Source organism: Eulemur rufifrons, chromosome 7 (assembly GCF_041146395.1).
Source record: "Eulemur rufifrons isolate Redbay chromosome 7, OSU_ERuf_1, whole genome shotgun sequence".
Taxonomy (NCBI): Eukaryota; Metazoa; Chordata; class Mammalia; order Primates; family Lemuridae; genus Eulemur; species Eulemur rufifrons.
In genome coordinates, this window is record NC_090989.1 from 148,558,426 (window position 1) to 148,580,290 (window position 21,865).

At 35.2% G+C, this 21,865-nt stretch overlaps 1 protein-coding gene across 3 annotated transcripts in view; it reads left to right on the plus strand.

Annotated features, from left to right (window-relative positions):
* NKTR (natural killer cell triggering receptor) overlaps positions 1-21,865 on the plus strand; it is a 58,534-nt gene that overhangs the window by 10,402 nt on the left and 26,267 nt on the right. For 2 of the 3 annotated variants that reach the window (XM_069475576.1, XM_069475577.1), the window contains exons 2-5: positions 16,075-16,149; positions 16,777-16,884; positions 17,716-17,760; positions 19,499-19,586. In XM_069475576.1, the coding sequence (XP_069331677.1) occupies positions 16,075-16,149; positions 16,777-16,884; positions 17,716-17,760; positions 19,499-19,586 (316 nt within the window). Of the gene's footprint in view, positions 1-16,074; positions 16,150-16,776; positions 16,885-17,715; positions 17,761-18,068; positions 18,097-19,498; positions 19,587-21,865 lie in introns of those variants that run through there. The other variant, XM_069475578.1, reaches the window with a different exon arrangement.

Genomic DNA, 21,865 nt, shown 5'->3' on the forward strand with positions numbered 1-21,865 from the left:
TTTATAGTGTACATGTGATATTTTGATACAGGAATACAATCTGAATCAAGTCAGGGTAACTGGGGTAACCAGCACCTCAGGCATTTAACATTTCTTTGTTAAGAACATTCCAGGCCGGGCGCGGTGGCTCACGCCTGTAATCCTAGCACTCTGGGAGGCCGAGGCGGGTGGATCGCTCGAGGTCAGGAGTTCAAGACCAGCCTGAGCAAGAGTGAGACCCCGTCTCTACTAAAAATAGAAAGAAATTATATGGACAACTAAAATATATATATACAAAAAAATTAGCCGGGCATGGTGACGCATGTCTGTAGTCCCAGCTACTCGGGAGGCTGAGGCAGTAGGATCGCTTAAGCCCAGGAGTTTGAGGTTGCTGTGAGCTAGGCTGACGCCACGGCACTCACTCTAGCCTGGGCAACAGAGTGAGACTCTGTCTCAAAAAAAAAAAAAAAGAACATTCCAATTCCACTCTTTTAGTTATTTTAATGTATACCTTAACTTATTGTTGATTATAGTCACTTTGTTGTGCTATCAAATATTATTCATTCTAAGTCTATTTTTGCACCCATTAACCATGCCCACTTTACACCCCTCCACCGCCAGCCTTCCCATTCTCTAATAACCATCATTCTACTCTTTGTCTCCATGAGATCAATTGTAATATTTAGCTCCCACATATGAGTGAGAACAGGTGAGATTTGTCTTTTGGTGCTTGGCTTATTTTGCTTAACAAAATGTTCTCTAGTTCCATCCATGTTGTTTCAAATGGCAGAATTTCTTTTTTTGTGGCTATATAATATTCCGTTGTGTATATGCACCATGATTTCTTTATCCGTTTATCTGTTGATGGACACTTAGGTTGATTCCATATCTTAGCTATTGTGAATAGTGCTGCCATAAACATGGGAGTGCAGATATCTTTTCAATATACTGAATCTCCCCCTGCCCCTTTTGGATATATACCCAGCAATGGGATTGCTGGGTCATATGGTAGTTCTATTTTTAGTGCTTTGAGGAACGTCCATACTGTTCTCCATGGTGGTTGTACTAATTTATATTCCCACCAACAACGTACGAGTGTTCACCTTTCTCCACATCCTTGCTAGTATTCGTTATTGCCTGTCTTTCTGATAAAAAGCCACTTTAACTCGGCTGAGATGATAACTCACTTGCTTTGCATTTCTCTGATGACTAATGATGTTGAGCAATTTTTTCATATACCTGTTTATCATTTGTATGTCTTCTTTTGAGAAATATCTATTCAGATCCTTTGCCCATTTTTTTTTTTTTTGAAGGGGTTGGGGGCTGTGAGGAGGGGTGTTCTGTTGCCTTGTTTTATTTTTCTTAAGACAGAATCTTACTCTTTCACCCTGGGTAGAGTGCAGTGGTGTTAGTGTACCTCAATGCAACCTTCAACTCCTGGGCTCTAAGCGATCCTCTGCCTAAGCCTCCCAGGTAGCTGCTTTGCCCATTTTTTAAATTGGATTATTTGATTCTTTTCCTATTGAGTTGTTAGAGCTCCTTGTATATTCTACTTATTAATACCTTGTCAGATGGGTAATTTGCAAATATTTTTTCCCATTCTGTGGGTTGTCTCTTCGCTTTGTTGATTGTTTACTTTGCTGTGCAAAAGCTTTTTAGCTTGATGTGATCCCATTTGTCCAATTTTGGTTTGGTTACCTGTGCTTTGGGAGTATCACTCAAGAAGTCCTTGCCCAGACCAGCGTCCTGAATTGTTTCCCCAGTGTTTTAGTAGTGTCATAGTTTCAGGTCTTAGATTTAAGTCTTCCATTTTGAATTGATCTTTGTATATAGTGAGAGATAAAGGTCTAATTTCCTTCTTCTGAATGTGGATGTCCAGTTTTCTCAGCAACGTTCATTGAAGAGACTGTCCTTTCCCCACTGTATATTCTTGGCATCCTTGTTGAAGATGAGTTTACTGTAATGTGTGGATTTATTTCAGGGTTGTCTATTCTGTTCCATTGGTCTCTGTTTTTATGTGAGTGCTTTGCTGTTTTGGCTACTATAGTTCTGTAGTATACTTTGAAGTCAGGTCCTGTGATTTTTACAGTTTTGTTCTTTTTGCTCAGAACAGCTTTGTTTATTAGGGGTCTTTTGTGGTTTCATATAAATGTTAGGATTACTTTTTCTATTTCTATGAAGAATGTCATTGGTATTTTGATGGGGATTGTATTGAATCTGCAGATTGCTTTGGGTAGTATGGACATTTTAACAATATTGGTTATTCCAATCTGTGAGCATGGAGTATCTTTCCATTTTTTTATGTCCTTTTTAAATTCTTTCATCAGTGTTTTATAGTTTTCATTATAGAGATCTTTCACTTCTTTGGTTATGTTTATTATGTATTTATTTTATTTGTAGCTATTGTAAATGGGTTACTTTCTTGGTTTCCTTTTCAGGAAACCAAAACTTTTCCTTTTCGTTTTCATTGTTACTGATTTTTGTATGTTGATTTTGTATCCTGCAACATTACTGAATTTGTTTATCAATTCCAGTAGCTTTTGGGTGGAGTCTTTAGGTTTTTCTAGAGATAAGATCATATCATCTGCAAACAAGGATGATTTGACTTCTTTCTTTCTAATTTGGATATCCTTCATTTCTCTCTTGTCTGATTGCTCTAGCTGTAACTTCCAGTACAATGTTGAATAACAGTGGTGAAATTGGGCATCCTTGTCTTGTTCCAGATCTTAGAGGCAAGGCTTTCAGTTTTTCCTCATTCAGTATGAGACTAGCTGTGCGTCTGTCATATATGGTTTTTATCATGTAGAGGTAAGTTTCTTCTATACACAGTTTTTTGAGAGGGTTTTTTTTTTTGTTGTTGTTGTTGTTGAGAAAGAGTCTTGCTCTGTTGCCCTAAGTAGAGTGCAGTGGTGTCATTGTAGCTCACTGCAACCTCCATCTCCTGGGCTCTAAGTGATCCTTCTGCCTCAGCCTCCTGGGTAGCTGGGACTACAGGAGCGCACTGCAATGCCCAGCTGGGGTTTTCTAAAATTTCTTTTTGGTAGAGATGGGGTCTCACTTTTGTTCAAGTTAATAACCCTGAACTCCTGAGCTCAAGCAATCCTCCTGCCTCGGCCTCTTAGAGTGCTAGGATTACAAGTGTGAGCCACCACGCCTGGTCAGTTTTTTGACAGTTTTTGTCATGAATTTTTATCATTGAATTTTATCAAATACTTTTTCAGCATCAAGTGAAATGATCATATCATTTTTGTCCTTTGTTTTGTTGATGTGATGTATCATACTGATTTAAGTATGTTGAACCATCCTTGCATCCCTGAGATGAATCCCACTTGATGATGATGGATAATCTTTCTAATGCATTGTTGAATTTGATTTACTAGTTATTTTGCTGAGGATTTTTCATCTATCTTCATCAGAGATACTGGCCTATAGTTTTCTTTTTTTGTTATGTCTTTGTCTGGTTTTGATATCAGAATGATATAGAATGAGTTTGGGAGTATCCCTTACTCCTTGATTTTTTGGGATAGTTTCAGTAGGATTGGTATTGGTTCTTTGAATGTTTGGTAGAATTTAGCAATAAAGCCATTGGGGTCCTGGGCTTTTCTTTGATGGGAGACTTTTTATTACGCTTCTATCTCATTACTTGTTACTGGTTTATTCAGGTTTTGGATTTCTTCCTGGTTTAATCTTGGTAGGTTGTATGTGTCTAAGAATTTAGCCATTTCTTCTAGGTTTTCCAATTTGTTGGCATATAATTGTTCATAGTAGTCTCTGATGATCCTCAGGATTTCTGCAGTATCAGTTGTAATGTCTCCTTTTTCATTTCTGATTTTATTTATTTGGGTCTTCTCTCTTTTTGTCTTTGTTAGTCTGGCTAGTGTGTCTATTTGTTTATCTTTTTAAAAAACCAACTTTTTGTTTCATAGTTCTTTTTGTTTAGATTTCATTGATTTCTGCTCTGATCTTTATTATTTCTTTTCTTCTAAGTTCGGGTTTGGTTTGCCCTTGTTTTTCTGGTTCTTTAAGATGTATTATTAGGTTGTCTATTTGAAGCTTTTATACTTTTTTGATAAAGGCACTTACTGCTATAAACTTTTCTCTTTTACTGCTTTTGCTATATCCCATAGGTTGTATTTTCATTTGTTTCAAGAAATTTTAAAATTTCATTCTTAATCTCTTCATTGGTCCACTGGTCTTTCAGGAGCATATTGTTTAATTCCCATGTGTTCGTGTATTTTCCAGTGTTCCTCTTGTTATTGATTTCTAGTTTTATTCCATTGTGGTCAGAGAAAATACTTGGTATTATTATATTTAAAATTTTTTGAGACTTGCTTTGTAGCCTAACATATGGTCTATCTTGAGAATGATCTGTGAACTGAGGAGAAGAATGTGAATTCTACAGCTGTTGGATGAAATGGTCTGTAAGTATCTATTAGGTCCATTTAGTCTGTAATGCAGATTAAATCCAGTGTTTCATTGTTGATTTTCTGTCTGGATGATCTGTCTGTCCAATGCTGAAAGTAGAATGTTGAGGTTTTCAACAATGATCATATTGGGGTCTAATCTCTCTCTTTAGTTCTGAAAATATTTGTTTTATATATTTGGTTGCTCAAGTGTTAGGTCCATATATATTGGGAATTTTTATATCCTGTTGCTGAGTTGACCCCTTTATCATTATATAATAACCTTTGTGTCTTTTTACCATTTTTTTGTTGAAATCTATTTTATCTAAGTATAGCTACTCCTGTTCTTTTTTGGTTTCCATTTGCATAGAATATCTATTTCAATCCCTTTATTTTCAGTCTACGTGTGTCTTTATAGGTGAAGTATGCTTCTTGCAGACAACGTAGTTGGCTCCTGTTTTTGTATTCATTCAGCCACTCTCTGTCTTTTGATTGGAGAGTTTAGTCCATTCACATTCAACATTATTATTATTGATAGGTAAGGACTTACTACTTCCACGTTGTTATTTCGTTTCTGGTTGTTTTGTGGTCCTCTCTTTCTTACTTCCTTCCTTCCCATCTTCCTTTGTTAAAAGTGATTTTCTCTGGTAGTGTGTTTGAATTTCTTGTTTTTTATGTATTCGTTATAGGTTTTTTGATGAGGCTTATAAAAACATTTTATAACCAATTATTTTATTTTATTTTTATAACCAATTATTTTAAATGGATGACAGCACTACTTACAAAGAAACAAGCAAAGAGAAATCTAACAGAAATTCTATCCTTCAACTCCACTCCCCCTACTTTTTAACTTTTTGTTGTTTCCATCCATATGTTTTCATACTATCTGTCTTTCAAAAAGTTATTTTTAATAGGTTTGTCTTTTAGTCTTCCTACTCAAGCTATAAGTGGTTTGTACACTATGATTACAGCAATGTAGTATTCAGTATTTGTGTCCTTACTGTTACTAGAGAGTTGTGTAGCTTCAGAAGATTTAGTGTTCATTAATGAACTTTTCTTTCAGATTGAAGAACTCCTTTTAGCATTTCTTGTAGGACAGGTCTGGTGTTGATGAAATTCCTCAGCTTTTGTTTGTCTGGGAATGTATTTCTCCTTCATGTCTGAAGGATATTTTTGCAGGCTATAATGTTTTAGGGTTAAGGTTTTTTTCCTTCAGCATGTTAAATATGTCATACCACTCTCTCCTGGCCTGTAAGGTTTCCACTGAGAAGTCTGCTGCCAGACATGTGGAAGTTCCTTTATATGTTATTTTTTTTCTTTTACCTTGCTTCCCTTAAGACCTTTTCTTTATCTGTAACCTTGGGGAGCTTGGTTATTAAATGCCTTGAGGTAGCCTTGTTTGGGTTAAATCTGCTTGGTGTTCTGTGACATTCTTGTACCTGAATATTGATATCTTCTCTAGGTTTGGAAAGTTCTGTTATTATTTATGTATTTATTTATTGAATAAACTTTCTACTCCAGTCTCTGTTCTCTACCTCTTCTTTAAGGCCAATAAGACTTAGATTTGCTCTTTCCAGACTGTTTTCTAGATCTTGTGTGTTTCATTCTTTTTCTTTTTTCTCTTCTGTGTATTTTCAAATAGCCCGTCTTCAAGCTCACTAATTCTTTATTTTGCTTGGCCAGTTCAGCTTTTGAAAGACTCTGATGTATTTCTCAGTTTGTCAATTGAATTCTTAAGCTCTAGAATTTCTGCTTGTTTTTTTTTTTAATTATTTCAGTTTCTTTGTTAAATTTTTCCGATGGGTTTCTGAATTCCTTCTCTGTGTTGTCTTGAAGTTCACTGAGCTTCTTCAGGATAGCTAGTTTTGAATTCTTTGTAAAAAAGGTCACCTATCTCCATCACTCCAGGATTGGTCACTGGTATCTTATTTAGTTCGTTTGGTGAGATCATGGCTTCCTGGATGTTTGTTTGTTTGGTTTGGTTTTTGTTTTTTTTTTTTCTTTTCTTTTTTTTTTTTTTCTTTTTTTTTTTGAGACAGAGTCTCACTGTGTTGCCCTGGCTAGAGTGCCATGGCATCAGCCTAGCTCACAGCAACCTCAAAACTCCTGGGCTCAAGTAATCCTTCTGCCTCAGCCTCCCGAGTAGCTGGGACTACAGGCATGTGCCACCATGCCCAGCTAATTTTTTTTTATATATTTTTAGTTGTCCAGCTAATTTCTTTCTATTTTTTTAGTAGAGACGGGGTGTCGCTCTTGCTCAGGCTGGTCCTGAACTCCTGAGCTCAAACGATCCACCCACCTTGGCCTCCCAGAATGCTAGGATTACAGGCATTAGCCACCGAGCCGGGCCTTCCTGGATGTTCTTTTTTTTTTTTTTTTTTTTTTTTTCTTCTACCCTCCTGGATGTTCTTGATGCTTGTGGATATTTTTCAGTGTCACAGCATTGAATAGTTAGGTATTTATTTTAATCTTCACAGTCTTGGCATGTTTGAACCTGTCCTTCTTGAGAAGGCTTTCCAGATATTCAAATGGAATTGAGTGTTGTGGTCTAAGTCTCTGGACACTGCAGCTATATTGGCATTGGGGGTGCCCCAAGCCCAGTAATGCTGTGACTCTTGGAGTTGCCTGATGGTACTGCCTTGGTGAGCTTGGGTAAGATACAAGAGAATTCCCGTGGATTGCCAGGCAAAATCTCTCACTCTCTTCCTTCATTCTCTGTGCTGGGCTGCTGGGGTTGGGGGAGGAGCGACATGGGCATTCTCGCGGCAGCCCTAGTGCCAGGTCACACCTGAAGCCAGCCCAGTCTCACCCAGAGCCAGTGGTGGCTATTGCCTGTCTACCTCTAATGTTTATTCAAAGCCCTAGGGCCCCTTTAGCTGGTAGTGAATCCTGCCAGGACTGGGTCCTTCTCTTCAAGGCAGCATGTTTCATTCTGGCCCAGGGTGGGTCCAGAAATGCCCTCCAGGAACTAAGGCCTGGACTCAGCGGCCTCAAGAGTCTGCTTGGTGCTTTGGCTTTATTTTACTATGGCTGAGCTGATACCCAAGTTGCAAAACAAAGTCCTCTGAGCTCTTCCTTTTCCCTTTCTTCAAGCAGAAGACGACTCTCTGAGCCGCGCTGCCTATAGTTGGGGGAGAGGGTGACACAGGCACTGGGGTGGGAAGGGGGGTGGTGGTGTAAGCAAATGCAAGACTGTCTTTTCTGCCCACTTCAGTGCCTCTTTCCTTGATATAACATTAAAACCAAGTAGTACGACCACTGACTTTATTTTTGGTACTTCTGAAGGTGCTTTCTTGCGTGCATAGTCATTGAATTAGGTGTTCGTGCAGAGGGACAATTGATCACTGGAGTTTTCTGTTCGGCCATCTTGCTCCGTCCCACCCCAGGCTCCTTGTCTTGTTACTTTGTTAATCTTGAGTTAGAGTGGGTGGATGAAGTTCTTCACAGATGAATTCAAGTTTGATAAATATAGAAAAAATGATGGAATCAGGAGAATCATCACTTTGCAATCCTTAATGTAATGATTGGTTCTGAAAAGGATCATCAATGGCCAAACCATTGGGTAGAAAGTCATAGAAGGGCGCGGCACGATGGCTCACGCCTATGATCCTAGCACCATAGGAGGCCAAGGCTGGAGGATTGCTTGAGCTCAGGAGTCCAAGACCAGCCTGAGCAAGAGCAAGACCCTGTCTCTACTAAAAATAGAATAATTAGCCAAACATGGTGGCATGTGCCTGTAGTCCCAGCTACTTGGGGAGGCTGAGGCAGGAGGATCGTTTGAGCCCAGGAGTTTGAAGTTGCAGCAAGTTATGATGATGCCACTGCACTCTACCCAAGGTGACAGAGTGAGAGTCTGTCTCAAACAGACAAAAAAAAAAAAAGTTGTATTATATGATAATGCACATAGTTTCAAAGTATCATCCCACAGACTATTAATTTAAAATGGGGGAACATACCTTTACAACTGACATCTGCTTCCAAATGGGGGAATGGAGGCAAAAAAAGATGGAGATACGGGCTGTTTTAGATTAAAAAGAGAACAAAGCATGAAAACTAAATATATAATGCTTGATTAGATTCCTGGATTTAAAAAGTAGATGTGTATTTATCAACAACAAAAAAAACCGAGATGGAACTTCAGATGCTAATCAGTTGAAGATTGGGTGAATAAATTTGGTACAGCCAAACAATGAAATTCAATTCGGCCATCAAAAAGAATGAGAAAAGGGGAAAAAAGCAATGTAAAGGGCGTTGTGGAGGTAGTTGGGTAAATTCAAATATGGACTATAATAAGGCATTTTTTCCCATAATAACTAATTCACCGATTCTTAAGCACCATGTTCAGCAGTTCAATTTGATTCTGACACCATCCACCTAGAGTTAGTGTCAGATCCCACAAGTTAAGGGACTCAGTCCCACAAGACTGCTGCCCCCTCAGATGCCAATCACAAGTCCTGGGCCACCTATACTTCTGATCAACCAGCTATAAATTGAGCGTTCCTGTAACCCCCTCCTCGGGTTTAATAATTTGCTTCAGCAGCTCTCAGAACTAAGGAAACCACTTAGCTTACTATTACTGGTATGCTATAAAGGAACACCCAAATGGAAGACACAGGGCAAGGTATTGTTGGAAGAGGAGGGGAATGGGTGGATTTTCTATGGCCTCTCTCCGAGCTTGCCATTCTCCCAGCACTTCATTGTATTCATCAATCTTGAACCTCCCTGAACACTCATTTAGGGGTTTTTATGGAGGTTTCATCACATAAGTATGATTGATTATTGAGTCTCTATCCCCTCCCCCCTTTCTGGAGATTGGAGAGTTGAACTGAAAGTTCTAGGCCTCTGATCAAGGCTTGGTCTTTCTGGTAGTTAGCCCCCATCCTGAAGCTGTCTAAGGATCTGCCAAGAGTCATGTCTTTGCAACAAAAGATGCTCCTATTATACAGGAAATTCCAAGGGATTTAGTTGCTCTGTGTCAGGAATCAGAGAAAGACCAAATATTAGAACAAAAGATGTTCCTTTCACCCTTGTCATTCAGGAAGTTACAAGGGCTTAGGAGCACTGTTTCAGGAACTGGGCACAGAGACCAAATTTATTATGCCACAACTGTGTATTAGACAATATTGTTAATCACTATTAAATTTTTCTGGTGTGATAATGGTTTGGGGTTAACTAGGAGAATATCCTTATTCTTTAGAAGTATAAGCTGAAGTAATTAAGGATAAAGTATCACAGTGTCTTTAACTTCAATTTGTTCCAGAAAAAAAGAGGGGGAGGGATGTGAGAAAATAACTTTGTAGATTTACAAATTTCAAAATAAATGGTTTGAGGGGGAAACTGCATGTTTGTTCTTTCAGATGCCCTTCAGGATCATTTTGTCAGGTTCCTTCAGAAATCTCGTTAGTATTTTTGGGAGATTGCAATTAAATTAGTGTAGGTTACTCTAGGGAAAATTTGGCACATTTACAATTTTGAGTCTTCCTGTCCAAGAACAAGATATCACTCTCCTTTTATTCAGGTTGCCTTTTTGCCTCTCAGAGTTGTAATTTTGTTTTTACAGGTCCTGCACTTTAAAGTAGCTAGAATGTTTTTTGTTGCTTTTGAGAATGTGATTTTTATTTCTACTAGTTCTTGTTTGTCAAAATATAAATATCAACAACTTCAATGTCTCCATTAGTATTTCAGGTGGTTTTCCAGGTGTATAGCTAATGTCTTTCAAATAATAAATATGCTCTTCTTAATTTGTATACCTTTCATATTGTCTTCTACTTATATTGGCTAGAATTTCTAGAACATCATTAAACAATAGTGATGCTAACAAGCACTTTTGACTTGCTATACTAATATTTCACCATTAAACATAACGCTGGTTGTTGATTTGAAGGGTATTGGAAAATGTGTCTGTTATATTAAAGGGTGAATGTTGAACTTCATCAAGCACTTATTTTGGTTTCTATCATGGGATTTTTATAGGATTTTTCCTTCACTTCAATAAATTACCTTAGGAGATGTCCCATTGAATAGTGTCTCTTTTAAAATGAGATTGATATATAGGGGTTTTAATTTGTTTTATATCATCCTTCTCAGGCTTTGTTTTCAATTTTGTTTCATAAAATTTGTTAAGCTTTTCATCTGGTATGTTCTGAAACAGTTGATATGGTGTTAAACTGTAATGTTACTTGAAGATTAGAAGTGATTCACTTGTATCTGAAGAGTTACTTAGCCCTCTTTTGGATAGTTCCTTAACAGCATTTGAGTTTCCTTACTGAATCTGTTTTTCATTCTATATAATTTTTTATAATTCTTTTCCCTAAATTTTGGTATTCCTCCTTTTATCTTCTTGAGTTAAGTGATTAACTTATCTTTAGTCTTATTCATTAATGAAAGTATTTAGAACTATATGCACTGAGTGGGACAAACAAGTGGTATTTAACACTTTTTGCCTTGTCAGACCTGGCATCTCTAACAACTGGCTTCATTCCCCGACATCCTGATTCTTTGATTCTCTGATCTGCACCAGTATCCTTGTCAGCTAACTACATGAGCCAATAGATAAATTCTCTTGAGTTTTTTTGTTGTGCTATCTGCAGGATGCCTTTAGCTTAGTGTTGGTGGACATACCATAGAAAAAGCTTCAGGTGGTTAAATAATTATAGAGCCATTTTGGTCTTCTCTTACCTTATATCTTGTTTGTTTTCTTGCTGTTTCCTTTATTTTATATCTTTTACTTACTGTGGTTGCTCCTCTTCCCACCAAAGAGATTTGAAAGATGTTTAATTTATTTTTAGTTTTATAGGTGATTACATGTTTATGCCTAAACCCTTATTTCCTCTTTATTTACTTTAGTAAAGTCTGTCTATTGACTCCCATTATGAAGAATGAGAACATGTATTTTCTCTCACTAATTCAATCATCTGTTAGTTTTCATTGATACTATGATTCTCTGTTGCTCCCTCCAATTTAAATTCTTTTTATATTACAGGCATGGAATTCATGATATATCCTTAGGTGAATAAAGCAAGGTGCAGTACAGTGTGCGTAATATGCTACCTTTTTTTAAAAAAAGAAAGAAAATAAGAATATATCAATATTTGCTTGTATATAAAAAGAAACTGGAAAAATACACAGGAAATTAATGAAAGTGAATACCTGTTGACAGGATGGGAACAAGACGTCAAATTCTATGCCTTTTTCCACTGTTTGATTTTTGAATCATGAGAACATTACCTATTCAAAAGAAAGAACATTTTAGGTGCATAGAAATAGCAAAAAAAATTACCGTTACATAATTTTGTTTCTTAATACCTATAACATTTACCTTTTATTTTATAACTGTAATTACCATAGTTATTTAGGTTTACTTTTGTATTTGTAATGGATTCAGTGCCCAAGCCACTCTTTTCCTACCATCCTCTTCTCATTCATTAATTCCTTAACTCATATCTCAGGGATACATATTCAAATAGATTTTTCAGGATAAAATTTAACTATTGTATTTTCTTTGCTAGATGTAGAATTCTTGGTTTACAGCATTGTACTCCTTTAAAGATGATAAATAGTGCTTGGTTGTCACCACTTTATAATGTATCTGACACTGGCCTTATTTCTTCATAAGTGACATGATTCTTTTGCCTGGATGCTAGTGTCTTCAAAAATAAATAGCTTTATTAAGCTGTGTCTTGGTGTTGCTCCACTTGAGCACGTATTCTGTACCAGGCACTGTACAAGTAAGTGGGGCTACAGTGGTAGGTAGAATGGTCATGGGCACTATCTTCCACCCTTCACACGCATTAGTCAGACATAGGTTGTATATAAGTACACTTTGTTCATGCCACTGATGGCTCATCACATTGTGTAGCAACTACATTTCTGTGTGTCATTCCCAGCCAAGATGTGAGCTCCCTGAAACCTAACATGGGGAGGATCTCAGTATGTATATTTGAGTAAATGGCCTGATTTTATTGAAATGCTGTTCCTGTTCCTTAATTTTCCTCCTAGATTTTGCTCTCTGCCTACCGAGTATTATCTATTCTTACCTTTGCACTTATCCTCATCCCTTGCTTGTAATTAATGGTTCTATGGGCTGTTCTTTGTCTTCTGAGGTACATTAGCTCTTACAGTATTTTTCTAATCAGTGCTCACTTTTCCAAGTCCCGTATCTTTTATGTTCATAATACATGTCTCCTTTTTTACCTCTGCACCTACAATTCCAGCACAACTATTTCTGAGAACAAGAACAGTACTGAAAGGTGATGTTTGGTTTTGTTAAGTCTGTGCACTTGTTGATTTCATTTCTGTCACTTGGTGGCCAAATCAGTATCTAGCACACGGCATAGGTGTGTCTTGGCTTTTCCTCTCTGTAGCCAAAGTTTAAAATGTGTTGACATTACCTCATTAATCTCAATATTGTTCCCCTGTCTTATTTTTAAGGATCTATTTGTTGGCATTTTCTGATTAAGTTTAGAAATCAGTCTTGCTTTGCATCATTTTGTTCTTAGCCATGTATTTTTTACTCTAAAAACACCATGCTAATGCTTACACTAACCAGTTTCAGATTTTAGTCTTATTATAGAGCTGTGTATTTATTGGCACAGCGGTAATTCCATGGAAGAAATGTTAATATATATATAAAAGAATATTATCAATAGAATTGACTGATTCTAAAAGGTTACTAAATTATATTAATTAGTGTTTGTTGAGTAGCGAATTTTTCTTAGATTTTATTTATTCATTCAAAAGCCAGCTACCGGTTGCCAAAGAGGTATCAGCAGTGGTTCTTAACTCATTATGGGAGATAATAAACCTCTGTCATTTACTATTTTCAGATGAATTACTATCAGACTCACTTTTCTTATTAGTTGCGGAGCCAGAGAATCTTCTCTTCTGCATATTCACTCCCAGTCTTTTCCTTATTGTAACTACAGTAACTGCAGTTTAATTTTTTTCGCTGTGTTTCATAATCAGAGTTTATGCTTGCCATCACTGAAAATTACTAGAGTACTGAGCAACATTGACTGGTTTTTTCCTTTAAAGACTGTACCTTTCAGAGTGTTTTCTATTTTGAGTTTCAAAAATGAAAATATTATCAAATAGTAATATGTTTTCTATAAAATAATTCAATTCTGCCTATTCTTTCCAAGATTTTTAAATTATTTTTCTGGTTGTGGCAGTGTTTTTAATTTTGTGCTATAATTTTGGTGCCGGAAACAATTCAGTTTTGTTGTAGTTTTTTCTTTCGCTCTTAACAGTATAATGCCGTAGAGAAGATAAAACCTCTGCTCTTATCCTTGCCTCATGAGATTGATAGGTCAACAGAAATTTTTTTTTCTGTACCAAGTTACAGGATAAGATATAAGAGGTGAGTTTTTTCTTTTCTTTTTTCTTTCTTTCTTTTTTGTTGTTGGGTTTTTTTTTTTTTTTTTTTTTGAGATAGGGTCTTGCTCTGTCTACCACATTAGAGTGCAGTGGCATCGTCATAAGTTGCTACAGCCTCCAGCAAACACCAAGGTTCAAACAATCCTCCTGCTTCAGCCTCTGGAGTAGCTGGGACTACAGATATGTGCCACCACGCCTGGCCAATTTTTTTAAATTTATTTTTTGTAGAGATACGGTCTTGCTATGTTGTTGCTGAGACTGGTCTCAAACTCCTGGCGTCAAGTAATCCTCTCACCTCAGCCTCCCAGAGTGCTAGGATTACAGTTGTGAGCCACTATGCCTGGCCAAGATTTTTTTTTTTTTTTTTAATCTTTGTAATTAGCTATCCCTCTCAGAATATTAGACCTGCGAATGTAATCACATTTTAACTGTTTTCAAATGTACTACTGGAAGATATATAACTTCTAAAGGAGAAACTAAAAACATTTGAAACTTTTACCAGCTTTCATTTTGAGGCATTGTGGGTTTTGGAAAAAATTTGATATTGAAATTACTATGGTCCTAAGAAAAGTCGTAAATTTTGTTTTGATTATGTCTTTTATCCTGAAAAGCAACCACCTTACAGAGATGCCAAAGATCTAAGTCTGTTCTGGTTTGTAAATCTAGATGATTTTGAACCTGACACCCACCTATGCCATTTCCCAGGGATTTATGAGGACTGATGAAAGTACTTTCATTGTACTGGTAAAATGTTTCCATTGTGAATACAAAGAGTGATACTTAATTTTACTGATATTATAGGCATTTTTAAAAATTCTGAAATGACTTTAGATACATTGCTAACTGTCCGAAAGTCTGCCTTTTTGCTTTCTTTTCCTCTTTTTCTTCATTCCCTTAGGTATTAAGATCAGCTACAAAGTTTTGAAATTGCTTGAAAATTTGGCTCTATTAAAAGTATAGGCTTAGAGTGTTGTTTTATTTATTTTTTTAGAGACAAGGTCTTGCTCTGTTGCCCAGGCTGGAGTGCAGTGGCACGATCATAGCTCACTGCAGCCTCAAACTACTGGGTTCCAGTGATCCTCCTGCCTCAGCCTCCCAAGTAGCGGGGACTACAGGCGGTTGCCACCACACCAAGCTAATTTTTCTGTTTCACTTTTTATCCATTAAGGATGTTTATAATGAAGTATCTTTGTTTTGTTCTTAAAGGAACTAACTGATATGGCCAGGAATGACTTAAAATCATAGTGATACATAGAGTCATTGTGTGTTTGTACTGAATATGACTTATGCTCGGTCCATAGTTAATTTTGATTTATTCTGTAAGTCCCTTTGAATAAATAAAATGTTCATAACAATAAAGATTTTGTAGAGTAAGGGTAAAAAGAACTCAGAAGAGAGATTGTAAATAAAAACTTCATTTCTTATTTTATTGATATTTTTTCAGCAGGTCTGTAAAGTCAAAACTATTTTTATAGTAGTACTAAGATTATGATTTGCCTTTTGTACTTTCATTCTCTCATGAGTATACAGTCAAGTTTTCCAGAGATTATGCAATATGTGATGATATCACGCTTTGACAGTTAATGGAATGTGTGCTTGTACAGTCTTGTGTTTTAAAAATTTCTGAATTTTGATTTCTGTATGGTAAGTAGCACTAGGTATAACCCACATAAACAAAAGCTCAATAATTTTTAAAGGTTTAAAGGAGTCCTGAGGTTAAAATTCGTAAACCATTTCTCTCTGGTGTAAACTGAAGTTGCAGACTTGTTCCTTCTCATTTCCTGTTTATAGTAGGGAATATTGGGGTTTTTTTTTTAGGAACCATAACCTGTTCTTTCTGCTGTATCAGGGAATACAATGTGAGTTTTAAGTGTGAGTGGTGCAATTCAGGAAGTTGGCTCTAAATAGTTCTTGCTTAAAGGAAGCAAGCTGAAAATAAAGGACAGAGAACTTTCTTTTTAATAATACTGGCCAGAATGACTATCCTATGAATTGATGTGCTCATCACCGGAGGGGTCCAAGCATAGATCAGGCAACTATTGAGAGTATTTTTAAAGTATTCTAATAGTTCAGGTAGGGAACTATACTAAAAGGGATCTAATAATACAAGGCCCCTTTAAAAGGCACTTAAAATCCTACAATTTGGGGGTTAGAACCACTTTTCCTAAATGTGAATTTTAACACTAATAATAAATAGAGTGAAGTTCTTGTTAAGTGGTATCACTCAGTCAATTCTATTTATTTTCTTTCTTTCATAAAAATTTGGTATATGTAATCAACTTGCTTACTGTTTTTTTCCCCATGTATTTTATTTCAGTTGGTCGCATTATGTTTCAGCTCTTCTCAGACATATGTCCAAAAACATGTAAAAACTTCCTTTGCCTATGCTCAGGTAAGTGAATTATTATTTCCAATGAGAAGTCATGGCTTATAGCTTTATCTTGCTTAACAGAGTAGATATTTTCCTGGAAAAACAATGGGCTGTGAAATGAGTTTTACAAATAAAAAAACTATTTACTACACTGACTTCTATATGAAATCAGGGAAGCATTTCTTAAGGGAAGAGAAGAGAAAGAAATGTTCTCAAAAATGAAAAGGAAAGTAAGAATCTACTTTATGTAATGTAATTTTCTCTGTATATTGTAATTTATATTCATAGATACGTAGTTTATATTCATATTCAAAACTGATTTGTCTTGGTAGAATTTTACAAATTTCAGTACTTTGAATAAATTTAGCATTCCAGATTTCACGAGAAGTTTAGGGTTAGAAAGTAGAGAGGCAAAACATAATGAAGTTTTTTTTTTATTGTGTATAATTGGATTTATATTTTAAGTAAGTGGGGAAAACAGGGAGGAAAAACATCTATAATGTTACTTTAAAATTAGAAATAATCTAAATTTTAAAAATTCATACTTGGGTATACACACATAGTTTTAGCAACCAACTTCTTGATTTGTTTGATTTTTTTCCATGAAAGGATGTGTTTATAGCTAGACTTCACTTCTTTTTTTTACAGGAGAGAAAGGCCTTGGGAAAACAACTGGGAAAAAGCTATGTTATAAAGGTTCTACATTCCATCGTGTGGTTAAAAACTTTATGATTCAGGGTGGGGACTTCAGTGAAGGTAGAGCTAAAAGTTATTTTCTAATAACTCTGGTTTTTAAAAGTATCTCCTTAATGCTTTTAATTGTAAATATCATGTCACTTACAGCATGATACAAATATTATATGGTCAATGAATAGTTGTTGGATGAATGAATGTTATAGATCCAGAATGTATGAAAAAGCAAAATACTAAGACATGTTTGTTTGTTTGTTTGTTTTGGGACAAAGTCTTGCTCTGTTGCCTTGGGTAGAGAGTGGTGGCATCATCGTAGCTCACTGCAACCTCAAACTCCTGGGCTCAGGCGATCCTCTTGCCTCAGCCTCGCAAGTAGCTGGGACTACAAACATGTACCATGTCGCCCAGCTAATTTTCTATTTTTACTAGAGACGAGGGTCTTGCTTTTGCTTAGACTGGTTTTGAACTGCTGTGCTCAAGGAATCCTCCCACCTCGGCCTCACAGAGTGCTAGGATTATAGGCGTGAGCCACTGTGCCCGGCCTTTCTTTTGGTTTTATGCAGTTTATTTTAGTAATATTATAATTACATAGTGAATTCCTTTGCAATGAATACCAAAGTACTGTCTGATTGCTTTTGTTCTAGAATTTTGTTGGTATTGTTACTGTTTGAAATAATAAGTGGGTTGTGGAGATCATTTTTTATGGTATTTATTGTACTAGGATTTGACTTATATTTTAAAAATGAAGTTAATTGAGGACTCTTAGAATCTGGTTATCTGTAGCAGTTATAAGTTCAAAATTTCCTTCAGCAAATTGAAGTCATTAAAAATAATTTGTATATGTTAGCATATTTTTTATTTTCATTATGGCTGAACATAGCTCATTATTTTCAGGTAATGGAAAAGGTGGAGAATCAATTTATGGTGGATATTTTAAAGGTAAGGCTTAATATTTTATGGTCTTTTGTTTTCAGTTCTGTTATTAAAGCAAGATTGATCATATATTTTTAATGAAAAGAGGTTTACCTATAGTTCACTTGTTGCATGAAACTAATGCTGCATGAAAATACTTTATTTGCATGAATTTGGGGATAAATTATATTGTAATATGTAACTCTTAATTGACAAAATTAATTAAGGCTAACTTTATGGTTAAACATGACTTTCAGCATGGAGGTTAGGCAACTATATACATGAAAACTCCTATCTTCCTGCCTAAAACTGTCAACATATTCTTTTGTTTATAGAGAATGTGGTCTTTTGCAAAATGAAAAGGTAAGAGAACGAAGCTCAGTATAACACAAACTCCAATTCTGTTCCCTTGCACCCTTCCTAATAAATTTATGGACAGTCTGGGTCAGGTTGTGGCTGGATTTCTATATTGCTTGATGAAGACTTGGAAAATTCTGTATATTTCATACATGCATCTGTATCTTTTTCCTTTTCCCAATGGGTTATTAGTTCCACATCAGGGAAAAGAATCTAGTTGTGGGGTTTTTTTTCCCCCTAAACCAAGCAATTTCTTTGAATAAAAGTTGGTATTTTCTCCTTTCTCAAAGGTTTGTATGTTCTCTCTTGTGTACTAGAACTGTATCACTGTTTATTCTTATAGTAGTAGCATTTGCATAAATCTAACTATTGCATTTGCCCCAAAAAGCCTTAGAAAAGTCAGTTGTAGAGATATATAATGGGATCCAATATTACTAGGTTATAACACTATAATAGCTTCAGCATTATAATAGTCTTTTATATTTCCTTTGGGGAAAATAGATCACTACTCTTTTTCAGAAGCCTGTTCCCAAGGTAATAATTTTTTAAAGTTTTCTATGTTTCTTTTTGTTCTAAAGAAAGATTTGTTTGTATGAATGTTAAAAGAAAATTTAAGTTAGTTTTCAAGGATATTTCTGCTGGAATTAAAATCATTTCTAAGTGATCTTTATGACAGATTTTTTTTCCTTTGAAGTAGCAGGAAACAGCTGGTAGCAGGTTCTTGTAGCATGTAGCAATTTAAAACTAATGCTGTAGACCACTTTAATGTGGTTGTTCCCTGTGGCAGATACTTTTGTACCTAAAAATTGTATTTTGCCATTTAAACTTTTGTTTTTACAAGACTTCTTTCTTAGATAATTTTGTGATCCTATTGATTATTTATGTACCTAATTTAATTTAGACATGTCCCTACAACTTAATATATGTAATTTTTTTGCTCTCCTAGTATAGCTTCTGTTCAATTAAATAAATGTACCACATAAAAATTAAACACATAAGAGGATTATTAAATTTCTCCCATGTATAGTATATTAGGCAGGCTAATTGGAAATTTAGAGGAAATGAGCTTTACTATGAAGATTTTTCTAAAAATTTTACTAGTTTTTCCTGAAAGTTAATAGTTTAAATATCATTTAACCAAATTATGTTACTACTAAATATGACTGTTCTAAGGCTGTTTGTATAAAGTATTAAATATATGTTCTTTTCCTCAAGGCTTTAATTAGTATCTTTTGGCCTTTTTATGCTTTTGTTATTTGATTAGTTAAAAATTTTTTTTTCTAAATAGTCAAGTATCTATACTGACCAGAAGAGGAATTTCATCTTTTGCTTTCTATTTATTACTTGAACATTACCTTAAAAGTGGCTTATAATTGGAGACTAACGAGTTTGTGTTTTCTTCAAACAGATGAAAACTTTATTCTCAAACATGACAGAGCGTTCCTTTTGTCAATGGCAAATCGGGGGAAACATACCAATGGTTCCCAGTTTTTCATGTGAGTAGGCATAATTCAGAGATGAGCTTTTCTTAAACAGAGAAGCGCTGTTCATGAGAAAGATGGTACAGTTAAATCAAGTTTAATGCTAAAATCCTGTCAATTTGGGTTTTATTAATTTCTAATGTTATAGTAACTAATAAGCTCCAACAGCTTCCTCAGCGTTCAGCATATATCCTGGATTTGAAGAATGGAACTTAAAAAACGTAACTTGAAGATATACATTATTTTCAAAATATATTGTTATTTTAGAAAAGAAATTGGCTTTGGTCCCTACCAAATTTCAGTGCTCAGTTTACCAAAACTAGATTGGAACATAAACTATTGATGAACATTTAAAAATGTTTCATAGTATAGGACCACCAGATGTATCCCCCTACCATGGGAAGCATTTGGTTTGAGTAAACCATTCTGTGGTTGTTTTTTTCTCTTACTGTTGCTCTTTGAGGCAATTTTGAGAGAGGTATGATTATTTTCTTATGTTGTATAAAGATGACTTGCTATTGAGCCAGCATTTTTCAAAACTCAAATTTTTCAAGGTCTCTGTGCATAATTGAAATAACACAATGACGTTGTCATTTCTACCAAAATTTATAATGAGATTATCACTTAGGAAACTTCAGAATGCTGAATTTACTTTTAAGAAAGCAAACATCTTTAAATGTACATGCATGCACAACCAAAACCTTATTTCTCATCTGAAAATTCTAAATAAGACTTTTGGCATACTTTTAGTTGTATTCTGATCTAAAGCTATTCCAAAGCCCATCTTTATTATAATCCCATCATACAAAATGTGAAAGGTGACTGTCCAGCATGAAGTTTAATGCTTTTTTTTGGTAGTAAATCTCAGTTGTGTTGTGTATGTGGGAGAAATCTTTCATTCATGATTTATCAGAAAAAGTTTTCTTTGTCATCTTTCTGAATGGATGAGTATGAATGGCGCTTCCCTGTCTTTAAAGGAGTATATTATTCGTATAAAAAACTCACATTTTAAATTTGTCTGAAAAATAGATTTCAACATGATCTGATAAAGTTCAGATAAGGAGCATTCTATTCCTAAGAATGTCCTAAAAATGGAAAGCTGATAAAAGATGATTATTGTGGGAATTATACAGGAAAAAGATCTACAACATTTGTTCCCATATCGTTTTGATCCCATAGTTTATTAGTTATTGTACTTCTTTACTAGAGTGTTTTTCTATTCTTAGCATTCTTAAGAGCCAATGCGAAGTAGAAAGAAATATTTTTTTGTAGAAGCTGAGTGTAGAAGCTGTTTACTCTTTGATTAAGGGTTCCCATTTCCATTTTTAAGCTTATCTGAACTGTGAACATGAAAAACTAATGATACATTGGTCAAGAAGCTATCACCTGAGGGCTCTAAAGTTTCTTTTAGATTTTCTTTTTTGTATCAGCATATTTAAAATTTGATTTATTGAGTAGCAGCAGCTACTTGCTATTGTTACTTACAGATTAGCTTGTTTATAAAATGTTGGAGTTAAAACTGGTACACCTGCACACGTTAATTAAAATTCAGTATATGAGATTCAAAAAATTACCTTCAAATAAAGTATCTTGTTTTTATGTTATTTAGTATTTGCTTAAGTCTTTCCTAGGAATATTTAATGAAGGCCATTATTGTTTTCTACATGGCCTAATTTTCTATTGGACTGCTGTGTTTGAAGAAGATTACAAATGAAAAATTTTGAATTAATAAGTTAGGATTACATTTTTTAAACTTGTTTTCATAATTAACTAACTGTAGATGGCACTAAAAATCACTATGAACTTCTGATTGAAAGAAAGTTTTTTCATTTTGGTTTGAATTTACTCCAGGAAAGAAGTTTGCAACTACAAACAATCTTGGAAGTAATTGGGCATTTTTGCACACAGAAAAAAATCCTCATGTCCTTTTTATTTTTTAAAGATGTTTTTGTGCCTATATACTTTCTTTATGCTGGTTGAAAATACCAGTTTCCCTGAGTTGCAGGATAAAGTCAAACTAACAGTCATGTTTCTAAACAATGTATCCTTGCTTTTATGGAAAGGATAGGTAAAATGGAGATGGTGGCTCATAAAAGCAAAATCTTTGAAATTCTGTATCTTGCAAGCCCAAATCCTTTTGGAGTGGAAAGCAGTAAAAAAAAGTATAATGTACTATCTTTAAGTTGTGAACATGAGCACAGATAATAGCTCTGATGGTCACACAGCTAGCAGATGGCTCCCCAAGAGTAGCTCTTGCCTTTTACCCTGTTACTACAGCTCCTCATATAGCACTT